The sequence below is a fragment of the Dicentrarchus labrax genome, unplaced genomic scaffold (assembly GCF_905237075.1).
Source record: "Dicentrarchus labrax unplaced genomic scaffold, dlabrax2021, whole genome shotgun sequence".
Classification (NCBI taxonomy): domain Eukaryota; kingdom Metazoa; phylum Chordata; class Actinopteri; family Moronidae; genus Dicentrarchus; species Dicentrarchus labrax.
In genome coordinates this window covers 22,958,875-22,978,269 of record NW_026136707.1, presented here as the reverse complement: position 1 = coordinate 22,978,269, position 19,395 = coordinate 22,958,875, and the positions used below count along the sequence as shown (strand labels likewise).

At 41.0% G+C, this 19,395-nt stretch overlaps 1 protein-coding gene across 6 annotated transcripts in view; it reads right to left on the bottom strand.

The window, feature by feature from the left end:
* The window catches only part of oxr1a (oxidation resistance 1a), a 155,541-nt gene that overhangs the window by 56,379 nt on the left and 79,767 nt on the right, over nt 1–19,395 (bottom strand). For 2 of the 6 annotated variants that reach the window (XM_051405439.1, XM_051405442.1), the window contains exon 1: nt 6,864–7,200. The exons of the other annotated variants lie outside the window; for them this stretch is intronic. In XM_051405439.1, coding sequence (XP_051261399.1) covers nt 6,864–7,032 — 169 coding nt within the window. In that variant the 5' untranslated portion in view covers nt 7,033–7,200. Of the gene's footprint in view, nt 1–6,863; nt 7,201–19,395 lie in introns of those variants that run through there. 6 annotated transcript variants of the gene reach the window in all.

Below are 19,395 nucleotides of genomic sequence, written 5' to 3'. Positions count from 1 at the left end.
GCTATGAGAAACACAAACTCTGCATTATCAGATCTTCTTATCGAGCCAAAAGCAAAGGGTCCTGTCAGGATTTGAACCGGCTACTGTACAGTACAGGCCAAATGCAGGTACAGGGAGTAATACACTGGGGGTGACTGGTGCAATATATTTCGTTACATTCTGTAAATAAAACTTTTTCCCGTACAGTGGCCACTCGTGGAAATCAGGGGATAATGGTAAATGCTGATATAGAGTATAAAAGAAGCAGAAGAATTCATAAAGCTGTCAAACTCATTCAGCATAGTTTGTTATACCTAATTTTGCAAAGATTACCCATCCCCTTCTACTGGTCATACTTGACCAAGGAAGGCTGTAGCAGCAAATGTGTTGAGCATGGATGCGTTTTATTGCTCAACTTTTCATTTGTGAGATAGTCAATGGGTTCTCTCTTCTTCCAAAAGTCACACAATCACGCTTTCAATAGGAATTTAAAGTAGTTAAATAAATTAAGTATTTGCATTTTGTGCTGCTTTTAGAATATCACTATGCATCACTGTTGCACTTTCTAGTTATTTTAAAGCAAGACTAACTAAAGAAGAATTTACTCATTCGGCTTATATAATAAACAGTTGAACTCATGCTTGTTCAGTTGTATACACTCAGGGCTTTTGCTGTCGCAATCATAAGCTAACACTAGCTTATGGTAGCTAATGTTAGATACATATTGCAGTATTGCTTTGATTTTTGTATGAATGAAACACAGAAGATAAAACTATTAATAATAATATAAGATAATGTTCATTAATGAGCTTTACTGGTGACTTACAGAAGAAAACAAATAAGCCCAAACTCACGTGAAGAAAATCAAATATTTTAAGTAAAAAGATCTACAAAGGGGGAGAAGATCAAACTAAATATTTACATAGAGATATATTTCCAGAGATCCAGAGATTCAGAGTGAGTGAAGGCAAACATGCTTCACACGCCACACTTTCTGACTGCCTGTGCACGGCACAAGAGGAGAGGGAGAGACCTTGGCGCTGTTAGTGGAAGAGTCATTCTATGATGCATACATGTAATAAATTCATTTGTAATGATAGATTTCTCTACTTTCCCAGAATTGTCCAAGACACCATATCTTGATGCTATATTTATTGTCCCTGGGACAATATAACATCCTTCATTTTGAGCGCTGGTTACACCTGTACATTATAATTCCAGTAAGGCAAACACAATCCTCACCATTGATCCCATAAAGCTAAGATGATTAATCTTCGCTCCCAATATAAAATAACACTTTCACATTCATGGAGCCACACCTAAATACACTAAATAATGCACAACACATGAGGAACTAGTAAAGCCCGTATAATTAAAAAATTGACTACCTATGGGGGCATATAACCATAGGACTAGACAATGAGTCAATACTTCAGTGTTGTACAGTATAAAGGTTTCTCGATCACTGCAAAGATAATTATTTACACAAACAAAATTTAGCCTAATGCCTGACTTCTGTAGTTTAACTGTAGTTTAGGGTTAATGAGTTCTACTGAAGCTGAGGCCGTCTACTGTGTGCCCAGAGGACACACAGAAAAGCTGACAGGACAATAGAGAATGGCACTAGTTGTCCTCATCAACATCATCTTAAACAACCTTTATCTATGCCTACAAACCTACAGTAAGCTTTAATAAGTAGCCTTTGTAGTTGTGCCTTGGAAACTCCTTGAATCTCTTCAAGAGCTGCATTTGCCTCCCAGCAGTTATGCTGCTCACACATTTTTCACCATGAGAAATAAGGTGTTACCTGACCTCCTGCTGGAGAGTGACACAATCATCTGTACACTTGATCAAATGTCTCTTCACACTGGCACCCCACTGGCTAGCTCATAAAAGTTAGAGAAATCCTCCCAATTTGAGTTTGAGAGCTGCTTTCCCTGTTTTGACTAAACAGAGCAACCCAAAAGAAAAGTCCATCAGCTTAAAAAGGCTGAAGGAAAAAGAAAAAAAGTATGATCAGGAGGCTTGCAAGCAGTAACCGAAATCCAAGCTTCAAAACATCTCTTTAGAAAACTCCAGTTGATGTCATACCCACACCCTTTTTAAGTCTATGGTTTTACTTCTCTGATGTTTTCAGTAGGGAAATTTCCACCACAGGTGTGGAGTCCTTGAATATGAGAGCTGCGTGTTTCCAGAGACTGGGTTCTCTTTTCAGCTGGAGAGATGAAGACGCAAAAGATGCAGTTGAGTCACTCTGAACAGGTCTTAATTACGTTAAACGTCTACGGTACTCAGCATTTGTGCTCATCATCTGGCCTCTTTTGAAACATCTGCTGTTGAAAACATCTTGAACCGATCTCGGAAATGGCAATCACGACATGTATAGTGCTACTCAGCTTATTGGCCACATGTACTGTATGTCTACTTTAAATCCTTTGAGGCCCCATCACCCCGTTATGTCTTGTCATCTGTCGCAGGCAGTTCTCCTTCCTCGTCATACAGACCTAAATTTGTTGCTACTAAACTTAGCCCCTTTTTTTCTCATAGGAGATGCACCACCCTGTTAGTGGGACAGACTGTCATCATTTTGGTGACAAAGTCCTTGGAGAAAGATACAGTGTCAGTGCGGTCATTGATACTGTTGACTTTTGAAACACAGTCCAGTTTGTGTGGATGGAGCATCCTTGAAAAGCCAGGGAGCAGTCATTAGTTCAGATCCTGAACACAGTGTTGTGCGAAGCAGGTGTACTGTGCTGCGGACCGGTGATCCCACTGGGACTCCTCCTGCCACTTAACTTCCCTCGACAGAGCCCTAACAGATCCCGGGAGAGTATCATAATGGCATGCAAGGCGAGTGACATGCTGAGACAAACTGCTCAAGGACTTTCTGGAAATTAAGGTGATTAAAATCACCTATTACAGTGCTGAGAGCATCAGCAGATTGCACTTTCTGAATCATCCTGATAATTGCGGCAGAGTCGGTGTCAGCCTTAGGGTGAATGTGAACAGTGACAAATAAGTGAACACCCTGGGGGACAGAGGGAGAACTTGGAGATGCAGAGAGGAGTTCAATGTCGAGAGGACAAACCTGCTCTTGCACCGTGGAACTGGTGAATCATCTGCTATTAATATAGAGGCACACACTCTGTTTATGTTATCTTATGGCCACTTCACTGTAACAGTATGTCCAGGGTTAAGCTCATGCTGGATCATTAGTGCTTTTGTAATGTGTATTCCAGTACCTAAGAAAGCAATACACACAATTTGTAAGCTGTATAATGAAAGACAAGAGAAAAGACATTTGCAGGCTGTGTTCCTTCAAGTCTAGTTCAATGGCATCTCCACTCACAGGGGTTGCAAATAAATCTGAAGAGTTGTGAGACAATTAACAGGATAGGAAAGAAGAAAAAATAACCATTTTCTAAACCAAATCTCGCTTTTTTTTTTTCAGAAGCTCCTCTAAACTTTTTTCTTGTTAATTAATGGTTTTTACCTGGAGTTTTACCTCTTCAAATTATCACTTTTGGGCATAACCCATACACACAGCTGTTGGGTTGGTAGGTCTTAAGTGGACATTGCTATACTTTAAGCCCGAAAGGTTATGATTCATTGCACTTGAGCAACGGAGAAGTCTGATGTATAATATATTACTCCATACTTAACTGCTGCACACCTTGCACATTTTTAGCTCAATATTGATCCAGTTGGAAGATCTGATTTAAAAACAAAAGGAGGGATTGATATTTAAGTGCTCTCTCAGAACATAGTTGAGATTACTTTTTGGTTTTTGGTTTGCCAGCAAGTCTTCCCTCTCCATCGCAAATTTTATACAGACATCTTAAAACTTCACAGCACTCCATCAACCGTGCTTTGGAGACCTTTGGCAGTATAGTTTGAATGTTATATTCAGTCATAATCATCATCACACGTCTATCCCCTATGAAAACAGAAGAACTATCTTTCAGAATATCCTGTCTTTCTAGTTTCCTCACAGAATTCTAAAATCAAATCAGACGAGAAAAAACACTTTACAAGACATACACTACAGTATCTGTTCAACCAGTGTACTCTCTCTCAGGACATCCAGAGTCATAAGCTGCTGATGTCAGCTGAGACCAGATGATCTGCAGGAGCCTGCAGATGTGGAAACCTCTGTGTTTACAGTAGATACTTTAAATCCTGCCGCCGTGTCTCTAATAGTACTTTTAAATCTTTCCATTATGTCACAGTTTGCCTCCTCACAGGTAAGCCTGCAGGAGTTTGCAGTCAGTCTTTACAAGGCTATTCATCTGAGTCACTACTGTACCTCCCAGCTAAACCAATTCCTGGGATAGCTGTGACATGTTAACACTAGTAACTACATAGAAGATGTCAATTAGCCTTCACAACACTATTCAGCATGTAATTCATCATGTCGCAGGTGTGACTTGTCTAAGCAGCTGAAAGCTAAACTACATCTCATCATGCCTAACCACCCATGTGAACTCAGACTCTGACACACATTCCAGATAAGTTTACAAAAGCTCAGGGCTGTCCCACTGCTACATTAGAAAGGGATTCAAAAGGCACACTTTTCAAGCTGTTTATGCAAACGTTTAAGTAGTTTGCTCAAGGCAACTGCCCACAGTTTATGTTATTCTGATGCTACAACTGGAGATGACCATTAAAGAGCCATTGAAAGTGCTGGCGAACCACGAGTCCACATGCATGCAAACAAACACCGTGTGTAGCTCTTCCTATGAAGGAAATACCCAGTTTGAGTTTTCTCTTTTAATCGAACAACATTACTGATACGCAACAAAATAATCAGAGCTCAGAGGTAAACTTACTAGCTTTCAGATCAGATGGGACTGTAAACTGAATACCTTTGGGTTTTAAACTTTGGTCGGACAAAACAAGCACTCTAAAGTGAATCTTCGTATTTAGGAAACTGTGATCAACATTTTTTGACATTTTATAGACCAAACAGCTCATTGAGTGATGGAGAAAATAACTGGCAGACTAATCAATAATGGAAATAATCATTAACTGCAGCCCCAAGCCACTTTTCACAGTCTTAATTCAGCAGATGGAGATGGCAAAGGTGCCATCATGTGACTTGTAAAATGTAGAACTTTGGTCATGATGGGGTTGATCACTTGCCCTGTCTCAGGTCAAGTCTTAGATGTCGGACGTAAATGGCCTCTTTCATTTTCTCTGGCAAAAACATTACTAACAATATACACTTTTATTCAAAAAGTGAGCAACAAACCCTCACCTTACTGGCCACTTAAATGCCTCTGCCCCAAGTAATATGAACTCACAAAGTGCCGCCCCATTCCTCATACGGCATTTTCTCTCCTGTGGAGTGACGATCACACAGGTTTCCGAGGGGTTAGTGTGGACTGAGTGACTGGGCCTGCCATTCAGTGTTCAACTTGTCAGACAGTGCAATGCCCACCCATGGTTCACCAGCTGCCTCCGTGCCCATCCTCATCTCTAACATCATCTTCTCACTTCCACCACCTGACTCCACGTCTAGTTAGGCTCATTCTTTCCCCCTGTGTGGGGCAGTAGCCTGAAGACACAAGCCGCCCCCGCGGTCCACTCTGCTGCTGGAAGAGAGAGGCACAGGGACTGCTAATGAACCTGCATGCCTTCCGTGGCGTTTTCAAGAGCAGCAGAGCATGCATCTGATTAATCTTTGTCCTAATTAGATCGAACAATTAACCTGCCTGCCACCGAACTCTGGAGCCTGATGACTCTGCATGAGCTGCAAACCCCTGTACAATAAACCAGAGCGGGGTTGAGAGTGTGCCCTCACACCGCAACTTTCTCTGTTTTCAGAACAACCAATAGCGCAAAGCATTCTGTGTGATACTGCGACGGCTCGTGTGGCCAAGAGCTCAGACCGGCTTCTGCTTTTCATTTCAATAGCGCAGCATTTCTCTGCTTTTAATTCAAAGTCAGAGAAGGCAGTGATGGGTCTCATAATAAATTATGTGTAAGAGGCAAAGCAGAAAAGAGGGGGGGAAAATCCAATCTTCATTAACATGCAGAAACTCCCTGATGTGAAAAGCCTTGAGGACATACTTGTTCACTCACTGGCTGGACGATTTAAACATGCACTGCCTGCTGATCTGAAATATTTGGAATGCCTCAGTGTGTCCTCGCAACATAACTGGACAGGCAGAGTGCAACCACTGAGGACATGAACTGATTTGTTACGAGTTAACATTAGTGCAGAAAAAGGAAATTACAAAAGCATAGGGACCTTCAGTCCTATGAATACACTGTCCAGGAAGTCTTACTTAAAATTGTGTGCCAGTTGCATAATGTATTTGGACCCCCATCCACAACCTAATGCATGCCCACATATATGAAATATATGATAAACATGATAAAATAATGGGGTCTGGTGATTGGCAGACATAGGTTTGAGAGTTGCAAACTTCGTTAAAAGTCAAGTACAAACTCGTATGGTGTGATATGCAAATCGATGTCTAAAAATTCGTGTGAAATCACAAGATTTAAAAAATGTTGTCAACTCAACTTTTGTATGCCACGCTGTTCAACTGAACACGTCGTATTTCAGTGACAGGGAGCGGTGGAAATAACTACTACTACTACAACTAAAGTTGAAATAACTTTTGAATAAGCGAAAATTAATGAATAGAACAGAGCCGAATTTAAGGGTGACACGTATTGCTTATTTCTAGATTTTAACCTTTGTCTTACCAGGTAAGAAAAGTATCCAAGGAACAAGGACACGTTAAACTGAACGATTTTTAAAGGGAGTTTGGCCCATCGCTCTGCAGGACCGCTTGCGTTGGACTTTTGGTTTCTCTTGGAAGCTGACGTCTATTCCAAAGTATAAAGCTAACGGAGCTGTATGTTAGACTAACCTGTTTTGGAGTGCGCGGTGTTACTGTCGTCTGTTGTCCCGGCAGGCTGTGGTTGAATTTGGACAGTCTCCTGTCCCTGTCCCGGTCCGGGTCCAGGCCACAGTCTCTGAGAGAACACGTCCCTAACGACTCTCGCGCTGCTGCCCGTAACAGAAAATATGAAGTCCATAACGCCACCGCTGCGGGACCTAGCTAGGTTAGCTACAAACAAAAACTATCAAAAGTATTTCAACGCCCGCTGTCATTGCGCGAAACGCGGTGTTGGCAAAACGTAACGAGCTCAAACCCGTGGCGTGAAAAAGCCTCTGACACTCTGCACATTCCGAAACAGGAAATATGTGAAATGCGTCAACAAGTGGCAACTTTTTTTTTTTTTTTTTTTCCCCCGTGGTAACTGTGCAACGCAGTTTGGTAAAGGATTGGCTCCTTTAACAGCAGCCTACTGCCCTACAGGCCTATATTTACAGATGGCTGTTCATTGCAAATACTGTAAATAAAATACCTCTACTGCTTATTTTGCTGAAGATCTCAGCTTAAATCAGAGAATCAGAGATTTTTTTTCATTTCTAAATATACACAATAATTATTAAGTGTTTGGAAGGCAACATTTTCCCTAAGCAATTTCATTTTTTGGATGTTTATGGCAAATTAGATTTTACACTTAGGAGCTATATTCTACCTTCTCTTATAAAGATATTTCTACAGGCCGACTACATTTAATTTGTAATGAATAATAAGAAGCAGATTCAGCGCTGATTGGAGGCAGACTTCTAAAGGTTATTATAATTCAGATCATGGGTGTGAAAAATGAACTTTAAAAATAAATCATTACAAATAAATACATTAATAAATACATGCATAAAAATGAAACCCTGCTCAACCCACACCAATTTCCAGACTGTTGCTAGGATATTTCATAGCCATTAAGTGCGTGGCTTTATGGCACCCAGGAGAATGACATCCATCTAACTCCCACCATAATAACATTCTAATAAATTGAGACTTTCACATTCGGTGCCAAAGTACACTTCTGCGCCTATATGCGACTCAAGGGGGCATAGTGAGACCTGTGACATATAAGTGTCTGCTCGTCTAGTGAGGGATAGAAGGAGATGGCATTTGCGGCGCGTGAATGAATGTGGAAAAGTGGAAAACCACCAGGCCAGAACAGGGTGTAATAATTGGGCAGCAGACTCCGGTAGTGAACTGGGAAGACTGTGATGCATTATTCATTTAAGGGCAGAGCTGTGGCGAAACAGGGAGTCAGGAGTGTAAAGAAATCCTGTAATGTTTCAGAATTAGAGAAGTGTTCAAAATGGGGCCCTGGTTTACATTTGCTCACTGATTCACATCAGAAATGGAGAGTGATCAGAAAAAGGGAAGTGTTCCTTTTCAAGCTGTAAGTCTGACAGGGAAGTGCCTGTGTTTCTCTCCTGGCATCTGTAGTAGGTGGGCTGAGGCTGAAACAGCTGTTATAATTGAGTACAGTGAACCAGTGTGATTTGAGACTGTGTCAGGACCATATTCAATACTGAATGTGCTCCATCTGCTGGTTGCATTGGGTAGTGCATGCTTTAGTGTCCCTCAGTGAACAGGTGAACAGCAGCAGCAATCACAATGAAGAAACACAGTGCCACTTTATATTAAATGGCACACATATATTCACCATTGACTGAGTACAGAAGCATACTGACTCATTATTAGTCATTAAAAAGCACTTATTTACGCTTTATTCTGCATGACCATATTCAACAACTACAAGTTTTCCCTCAGTTACTGCTTATTGATAGTAAGGATGGAAGCTGTTGTACATGAATTATGAGCTTGATATGCTTTGTTCAGTATGGGCCTTATAAGGTTCTCCCTTAATAACACTTAATAAAAAGGTGTATTCTTATGTAATAAAACACAAACCTACAAGTGTTGATAATAAATGTTAATATACCATCCAGAATATATTAAAAGTGAGCACTTGTTCATAACTGTGTAATACCTCAAAATTAAACTGTGATAGTTTAATGAATTGTCAAAGATTTAAATTCAAGTTGAATACAAATGTAATAGCTCAAAGCGTCTTGTAACTTTGTCGCATATTGAGAAAAGCATATTAATATCGCAATTCATGAACAAAAGCGTCCTCCCTTAATATCCACAAGCAGTAATTAATATCAAAGCAATCAAATCCTTTGCAAAAAAACGTCTTCAAAAACTTGCTATTCACAAGGATAAAACTCAAGTCTGCCATTGTCTGGTGTATCCCAAACTTTAATAGAACTCTCTTAGAACGCTCTTTAATAGGGCTGAAACTAATGACTATTTTTATTATCAGTTCATTTTAACTACCATTTTAATGACTTTTGTCAACAACTCTGACACCCACACACAAGACTGTTGACGGACTTGCTGTCAGGGGATTTTATCTGGCCCTCTGTTCCTCTATGACCTTGCGCAGGCCCATGCTGGTACACTTGGCACTTGGACAGTGTATTTAGACAGGTCTCAGACTGGCCCAGTGCCACCCCCACAGGGCCTTGTAGCTGCGTGATATACTGTGTTGCTGTACAGCTGCCCAGAGCGCTCATCAAATCATCCATAACATCCTGAGAGGGAGGCTGACTAGCTTCCTCCAGTCTGCGTTTCAACCTCATAGGTTGAGGGATATACTCTCTAGCAGTGCAGACCAAACAATAAAGCTGAATCTAGTTATAAGGGCCAATTTTCTCTGAGAACGCCTCCACTCTCTAATTAAGGTTTAGTGTGACCAAAGAGGGAAAATGAAAGAATTCCCTATGTGCTCATCCAACAACATGAGCCTCATTGCATGGAAATTATATGAGTTACTTTGGTCTACATAAGCTAGCATGTTTGATGTATTGTCTGTTTTCTGTATTTTATAGGTGATTAAAGAGACTCTTAAGCCAATTAGTTCACTGAGATCTATTATGGTGTTATGTCCTTCCAAATTTTTGTAAATGACCCGGTTTGTTTGTGGTTATTATAAAGTCTTCCTATGAATATTTCTTTAATGTGTGCCTATGTTTACAGTGCATGTACATTTATAACACTACCTTTCTTATTATTAATGTTCTAACATGATCAGATCTGCAATTTGAGAGTGTGGTAATGTACTAGTGAGGGAATCATTCTTTTTAATGACTTTAAAGTGGTACAAGAAGCCATATAAAAACCTCCTGGAGTCAGCAGCTGCCAGCAAAAGCCCTGAGAGGGTCTTGTGTGTGAGGCTTTGTCATCGTCTGAGAGCGGGGCGCTGGGGAGCGAGTGTTAATCTCAGCAGTTTCCTATTGAGAACCAGGTAGGCTGTAGCCTAATCCTGAGAAGAGGAACGCTTTCATTACGGAACAACAAACACGACAGCCACTGGGGAGCTGCCGCTTTTCCACTGTCAACGGACGGACGGAATACACAAGCATGGTTACGTAAGCAGAGCTGCAGCACGCTGGTGTGAACACCAGCATATGTGCACTGGAATGGCTGTAATTAGCATGTGCACACACAAACACAACCATACTGTACACACATTTTCACACAATAACAATCTGCTCCCAGACATTTCCTGTTTACAGTGGAAATCACTATGACATAAATGCAGCAGAGAGTTCACTCAGGCGACACAAATGCACCTGCTGGCAAACACAAACAAGCCTTACAGTGTGTGGTTATTGGAAGTGGGGGGGCTCGTTGAGGTATGTATGGCAAAAAAGGTGGCTTGAGATATTTTCTAGAAGTGACGGACCTCAGGTGGCATTTTCTGGAAGACGTCTTGAGCTGGAGTGTAAACACAGAACATACAGCAAGCACTGTCCTGTGTTTCACGAGCGTTCTGCTCCATTATCCCGCAGCCTGTACAAGACGCGCAAACAAGATGACGACCAATAAAGACAGTTAGCTGCTGGAGGAATCGAGCTTAGGCACCCACACAATGGCTGCAATCACAGGTGTTTAACAGCCCTTGTCAGAAAATCCCTCCCTCTCTGAGGCGTTTTCATTGGGGAAGTGAAGCTTTGTCTCTCAAAAAGCTGTCAACGCTACAACAGATGAACATGTTTTTCACTCTGGCAACAGGACCCAAATATTCATGAGAGGGAAACATGAATCAAATGTTGTGTGGCGCCTGTTAAGACTGTGACAATGCCAAGCTGAATCACCAGATCATCTGGATGAAGCAGCACTGTTTAATTACTCAACACTGTGGTTACACAAGTCGCACGTAAACATTGTTTATCATTTTTCATCATCATTTTCACACTGTGCATATCTGAGCCTTCAACATCTCCTATCTTGCAGCGTATGTGAGCTCCAGTTAAAGGTCCAGACCAACACAAACAGAAAGGAAGGTTACATGACAGAAATGTCATCAAACCATCTCCATAACAACTGCATAACTCCCTCGACTTGGCCTTTAATTAAGCCATTATGGAGACATACAGTTACATGTAGAAAATGAGCGAGGAAGTAAAGGTAACCATTTACTTCCAAACCAGCCTCCCATCCCATCATGCCCTGCAGCTACCAAAAAGGTGTTTCTTTGCTACCCATGGTTGAAACTAGCTCACAACAGTACTGACACATCTAGCACAACATTATCCTGACATGAGAAAAAAATCCAAGCAAAGAAACATAATCACATCTGAGACACTGTCCTAATTTTAGGAGATAAGCCGCTTGTCACAGTCAATTGTGCTCTTTTATGCATCTGGGTTTTTCCCAATCCTGGACAAGAGTTTTTCCTCACTTTAAGTCAGATTTGTGACCAAAGTAGCCAAATAAATCATCCCGAAGTGGATCTTTTGTTGCTCTGCTAAGAGCTGTATGTAAAGTGAATGTAGAATAAAGACCAAATGAGCTGGATGAAAAAGTCTCCACACTCAGTTAATGCATGATGTCAGAATGTGGAAATAGGCCGCTGTATTCTAGCTGAATGCCTTCATGATAAGACTCTGCAAGAGACAGAAAACAAGGAGGTGATGGCTGAGGTGTTGTTGCTATCCAGTCTGACAGTGACCCGCCGCCGCAACAATTCAACCCACTGTTATTGCCTGGGTTTCTCTCAGGACACTTCTACAGGGGTGGCTAGTTGTGATCGATGACCGGTGGCGTAAGAATGGGCTATCTTTCACCGCCACTTCCACTGCCCCCGCTCACGGTCATCTATCCTCTGTGGATGTCTGCGCTGTCTGAGGCGGCCCCGGGAGGCTGGGTGGCCCTGACGACTGATGACCACTGGCTTAGCAGGAAGAACACATCCATCTGCTGAGCGCAGGGCCTCCTCCTTCAATCTTTTCACTTACCTCTTCCTCATTTATGAATGCACCTTATTCCCTAACAAGTGTGCTGTTAATTTCAGGAACAGAAGAAGAGGGAAAGAAAGGAAGGTGGGAGAAAAAAAAATGCGACTGTGGTGGACGAGAAAAAAAAGAGAGGGTGAGGGAGGAAGGGAAGAGGAAAGGACATGCATCAGACACGCACCAGTGCTCTCTTCATACAGGGCGATTTATTAAAATAATAAAGCCCAGCCTTGCGCTAAAGGTTGAGCCCACGATAAACCTGACGGATACAGAGGGGCTACGAGACGGAGGCATCGTCAGGCAAATAAACAAAACAAATGCTCGGTTATGTCACTGTCCACTTTATTATCTGTGTTGAACTCTTCGGAAGGAGTTAATTGATTCCTTTTAACGCAGACACAGTCACATATTTCATCATTACCCTAAAAAGGCTCTCATGAATCACTCAGCGACAACAGAAGCACAGAAGCACAAAGATTGTTCTACATAAGCCTCTTCACCTCGACGGGCATTAGAATCACACTGTGAACAGATACAGCAATGCACTATGGGACAGGAGGAAATTAGAGCCAAATGGACATCTTAAATCCGACAAAGATGGCAAAAGGTTCTACACGCTCTCTATCTGCTGTAAAACTGTCCTCACCCTGGACACTCTTCATTTATCACCTGATATCGCCCGTTCCACGAGTATGCTAAATTGGATAATGAATCTCTCCCCCCAGGAGATGCTGTAGATGAATAATTTGTTGGTTAAATTACGAGCCGGGGACATATTGCATCATTCGAGATGCGAGACGTTAGTGTAGTTAAATGGATGCAACCTTTTAGCGTCCATAGAAGTGAATATGAATGAATTAGGACCCAATGAAGATGTAATTAACTGTGCAAAGAGGGACTCATTAACAAGACTCTGTTAATGAAACACACTTAAGTCAAATATGGCGCCAATGTATTTACACACGTTATAATGTAGCTAAAAATGATTGCCAAAACATTTTTTTCTTTCCATCACACATTATATCTTCTGCTCATTTTGTTTCAGTCTTTTCAAACAAAAGATGAATCAATACAATTATGTGGTGCTGAGAAATAACACAATGTCTGATTCTCTTCCAATCTCACAGAATAAGCATTATTACAGTCTTTTATTACACAAGGGATAGCTGGGATGATGCTGAGCAAGAGCTGAGTGCAGGATCTTCTTTACTGACTTTGATGCAATTGTACCTTTCCAATAACTTGGACACTTTTCAAAGTGGCAGTTTTTTTTCTTTGTAAGAACATTTGTTTTCATATACAGAGTTAGAGTCAATAAAGTCCTTTAAGGACAGACAGAGCGACGGGAAGTGAGAAAGCAAACAGAGGTGCAAGCTAAAAAGTTTTTTTCGGGAATACACTTATTCTCTGTCTTTCCGAGTTTATGTTAAATGTGGAGCTAGAGTATGGATGTGGTTAGCCTAGCATAAAGACTGGTACAGAAACAGCTACCTTGCTATCCTACAAAGTTCAAAAATACAACTAACAGCACCTTTAAAACTACGCCACCTACTGTAACGTTTTTTTTTTGTTTTTTGTTTTTTTTAAATCAGGCTGTATTTTTAGTTTTGCTGTAAATTTGGGCATTTTAATATGAGGCTTTATGGAGATGACTCATTTCTGTAGCCAGCCTCAAGTGGCCAATCGAGGAACTGCAGTTCATGTTACTTTAATGATGGCTCCATTGGTCAGCCGCGGAGGTTGCTGCTTGGTTACGACTAGCTCTGTAGTTAACGTATAGACAAAAAGAAAACAAGCAGATTTCTCCAAATGTCATTTTAAGATAAACAATAAAATGTATCCTAAACAGACAATTACTTAAATTCATGTTTTTCATATCACAGTAAAAATATTAAGAAAGGTATAATCAACAGTAAGATTAGTATTATGTAACAATATTCAACATATTTATATCATGACTGACTTGGCTGTTTGAATGGCTGTTACTGAAAGTCCCAGCACTTAGGGCAGGATATGAATGTGTATTCTGTTTTGTCAGACGACATGTGTTAATGATGTTAAGGAGGCAGATTAATGCCCACAGCCTGTACTTTTCCATGTCTGACCAGAAGATTGATATCATACCTGAGGCTTTGCATAACCGTCGAAGCGCTGATGCCACGCTGCCATGACCCAGCATCTGTATACTGCACAATTATGATTAATGCGTTGTCATCTTGTTTGTTTGATGTTTTGGGTCACTACAAAAATGCAGTATAATAATAATTACAAAGTGCAAAAGCAAAACAAAGACAACATTCTTATTCTAAATAAGCCAGTGGAATTTAATTGAACCATATTGAATTTTCCAATGACAAGAGCCATTTTTAAAGCCTGTTTTCATAACAAGTTTGTCCTTTAAGAACTGTGTGTACTCCACACAGCTGGAACTCCAGTAACATTTTGTGCAGCCAGAGTGGAAAGAAGATGGAGGCATTCAAACCTGATGTATGTAGTTTCTGCTGCTTTGCGTCTTTGTGACAGTTTTCTAGAGCCCTGCCATCCAGTGAATGTCCAGAGCAATGACCCATGAGGAGAAGACAGCGTAGTGCACTGGACGGCTAAATCCTGTCCCCCAGCTATTCTTCCTCTTGGATAAACCAGCGCATAGCAAACGTGGCCCTGGAGCATGTACAATGCAAAGTCCTCCACATTCTAATGAGGGGCTTGAGGATGATGGGGGTGGGGGTTGGGGGGGTCAAGGTGGATGTGAATGAGTAATATCTAAGACCTGTTTGAAGAAACCTCCAGCCTCTTTGGCTTGGATCCCTTGGATTGCCATATGTTGTCACCATATCCCCTGATTAGGTAAAACCTACAAGGAAAAAGGGGGAATACAAAACTAAACCCAAAAGCACTTACAGTGATTGCTCTGTATGTAAATGAAGACCCTTGGAATAATACGTTTATTTTTTATTTTTTATCTTTTATCAAGACTCATATTTTCATGACCCTTTTTATGAACTATTTAATTAAGGTTTTCTTTGCTCAAATTTTAAAACTGCATTCTGACTGAACCTTTTAACCTTTGTGTTTTATATGTTTAGAAAAATTTTACCTCTCTTTAACAGTTCTGACAAGTGAAAAAAAAAATTGTCCTTCTTGTTCCATTAGTCTTTTTTGATTGAATGATCCCAGTCGGCACTAACCTTGATGATGAATAACTCTTTCCTGAGACCGTTTCACAATAAAAGCCTGTGTTTCACCAGCTCAATGGTTTTAATGTGAAGCAGCAGCAAATGTTTGGTTTCCATTGCCTGTAACTTAAAGGACCAGTGTATATGATTTAGTGGCATCTAGCAGTGAGATTGTAGATTGCAACCAACTGACCTCTGTGGAAGAGGACCTGCTTCCTCTGTAGATAAAAACAGCTCATTATAAGGTAACAAAAACACAATGAGCTGAAATTAAAAATAGTAAGACTGGATTAGATGCTGCATCATTTTCTGTGAGATTCTCATCTTGTAGGTAGGTAGGCAATCCCATGCGGGAATAGCGGACCCCGTCACCAGCAATGAACTACTACTACTATATGGTAAGATAATTACTAAATGTAAATACACTGAATGACTATTGGAAGAAAAAACGCAGACCACAAATACTGTCAAAAAAAACTTTAAACTGCATTTCACCGTCTTCCTCAGCAGATGTACAATAGTAAGTGGACCTTGACCTTTCAAATTCATGTCATGGACTTCCTAAAAATTACCAAACGCTATCCCCAGAGGAAGACCCTGGGAAATGGTTGGTATGGTTGAAAGTCATGGAAAAATCTACTAAGATGACCTAGAGTTAAGATTTGAACAATGAACAGTCTGAATAATAGTTCAGTCTGCAGCAGTTTCCATTACTCATCGCAGGTACTTTGGGTTGTTGGGTGTCATCAGTGTTGCTGAACTTACATTTTCCAATCACCGTTAGCAATGTCACACCAACTGCAGATGGAGCAACAGTTAGGTTTGTTTTGATAATAAATATTATTAAGTATCCACATTGACACAACTTGTGACACCTAAGCAGAGGGTTGCATTTCAAATCTACACTACTGCAACTAATCAGTTCCCACGGACACTCCATGCTTCTATAAATTCAATTAACTGTTATGTAAATATCATCCATAACTGTGTAATGGTTTATCTGCTCCTTAGAGGCATTGACTAATTTACTCACTTGTGAGAAGAAATACTGCTTCGCACTGGCTGACATTACATAAACAGGGTTTCTTCTGTTTTTAGCTCGGCCCGCCTCAGCACCAACACATGTACATTAGATAAAGGCAAGATAGAGTTGTTTTTAAATAATAGGAGCCCATAAATTCATGAGTAAAAGGGAAACAAATATGAACAGTTTTGTGAAGTGGCAGATCTTATTTCCTCTCATGCTGTAAAATGAATCAATAGCAGGGGCCGGTGCTGGCGTTCGACAGTAGAAAACTGCTTACTCTTCATTTGAGCTATATGTAATCAATCCTAGCCAGAGGATGGCTAGAGCCCTTTCCAAACTAAGTGGGGAAACAGTGGGATTACTAGCTCTGTGGCATTTATAAATTGAGCCCAACGAGAAGAGGGCCACCAAGAGACTCCCGGTCAACGTAATTACACCGGCAGGCCAATAAATCCGACCCTCAGATCTTTTACAGTAGCACTGCAGTAAATTCAGCAGCGAGCCTCTTTCTTTTACGTTGCTTTCTTGCACCACGGAAGAAAAAGTTAATGTTTTTGTTGCTGTCCAAAGTTAAAAAAAGAACCAGTGGCCTTGGTAGCAACAAATCTCTGTGGCCTTCTGGCCAAGCTGTGAGTCAGTGTAGAGATTTAGATCTACTCTTACATATGACAGCATAGTGTGCTATGGATGGAAATCTGCATTTAGTACCCTTGAAACATGGGACTGTAAAGCGCTCGTGAAGTCCATGTAATATTATTCCCTTTTAAAAACATGGAGCGCACAGGAGCAGCTTTAAAGCACTGAATTGATTTAAGGACTACATGTCTCCAGGGACATTTAGAAATGACAAATGTCAGACAAATATCTAAAGGACATTTGTAGCAGGGCTGACATCATACTGATCTTCGTGACATTGAGACGGCCCGAGGATAAGTGATTCTGTTATCCTACCTGTGTGTGTCTTGCATGAATAAGTCCATACACAACACAAATCTTGACCTCTGCTGTTATTTACCAGCAGCTACCTGGCTGTATTTCTCTCAAGATTGTAAAGCGCATGAGGGGCAACTCCTTCTATTTTGACATTGAGTTGCAATATAAACTTCCACTCCTGAAAATTTGGCCTGAGCGGATGTTCACCTTAATTCAGTCAAGAATCTGCCTTCGGATGCAACCTGGTTAGCTTGCGATTGATGGAATCAGAGAGTAGCATGTGCTTTTTCATTCTCTCTGGGGGGACAAATAGAAACAAGGCCAGCATAAATTAATCAGCAGGCCTCTCTCAGGCTTCGTAAGGCTACCCATCTTCGGTAAAAAACACTGCTTTAGAGTCGTGCTGCTTTTATTTGCATCGCCTTTTATCTCCCATTATTTGCAGCTGTGAGAAAAAAAAAAAGAGGAAAGTTCTGGACAGCACCACTGAGAGCGGTGATTAATTCAGCAGAGCAGTTAGTCTGGTCTGGATAAGAACGTGGCGGGAGCTCGGAGAATAATAGGCGCAGAGTAAAAAGTCAAAACCTGGAAAAACAGAGGTGACATTCTCTGCCTGTAACCAAGTTAGTGTCAAAGTGCTCCATTGCTATCTGGGGATGACTAAAGCATATTATTAACCTTTGTGGAAATGGTTCCTGAGCCCTCCCAGGTTGCTGTGGAGTGCGTGTATGCGTGCGTGTGTGTAAGTGCATGTCTGTCCACCTGCCTCTTATTTGTGGATATTAAAGTGAGCTGTGTATGAGGACACATCTAAACACAGACAACTAGGACACTCCTGTCTGTATGATGCACACCGTGATGCAACTCCATCAGACCTGCAGCGTGTGCTACACAAGAGGCACCTGAACAAAACAAATCACTGCTTTTTGTTTACCGACAGACAAAATCCAGATCTATCAGATATCCCAATTAAGGTTTGCAAGAACAGTGTGATTTGGCTGCCTCTGGTGCTGTTTAGTGTGAATGCAGCCCTGGAGGCACATTGTTGTCAGGCTTTTCTTATCAACACACAGTGTAGACTATGGTACCCTGTGGGCAGCACCACTTTCACAGGATTAACGGTGGAGGTTCTTGTACAATATTACCCAATCTGCCCTAACCCCCGTGTGTGCAGAGAATACTGAGTGTGTGGGGGACCAAGCTCATGTGCTTGTATTGTTGTGAATACTTGGAGTTTGTTTTTCTTGCTTATAGAACTCATATTTTTCGAGAAATAATTTGGACACATGCTGGTATGATGGTCTGTCCCATTATTTAAACTTGGTGTAAATAAAGAGCTAAAAATGGCACGGACACTGACCACAGCATGTTCTGAAATAGAGACCTACGGTAATAATCTTTATCTTCATGACAGATGTCAAACATTGCATGTTGCATGAATGAAACGCAGCCTTACACAACCATTTTGTCATTGTTTGACGTGTTTGCACATTAATGAGCATTTGGGTGTTGGGCTCAATGTCATGAGGGACCTGATTTGAATATTTAAGAGTTCCTAAGTAAGCTGACACCTTGTGTGGAGACACCTGTGGACCACGTTACTATACTGCTAGTGTACTGTAGTTGAAGGACAAAGGTAGACCTGCAGGTTTTATATGATTTCAACCACAAACTACCACCCTCTTGTCACATCATCTATCTTTATTTACTATAACTCTGCACTTTCGAGTACAATTTACAGAAATGGAACCTTTAACTCTTCGTGTTATATTAGGGATGGGGTCCACCATCCTGTTTCATTTTGGATCCAGTTTACTGTTGGCAAAATACCCAGATTTGTTAGGTTCTGAGGTCTTATCGCACCTTTTATCAGTCCTTATCCTTTTTTTTAAATAACATTGTAGAAAACATTGTTAGCACACTTATAACTACTAACTTAGTCAGCGATGAGTGTCACTTTTGCTGGTTTAGATGACAAACATTACCAGCTGTAAATGATATCAGCTGTGACAATTAACATGAATTAACAGATGAGCAACAAAGCTCAAATGAAACTTTTGACTGTTGTCTTATTAATGTGCTGTCTGCAA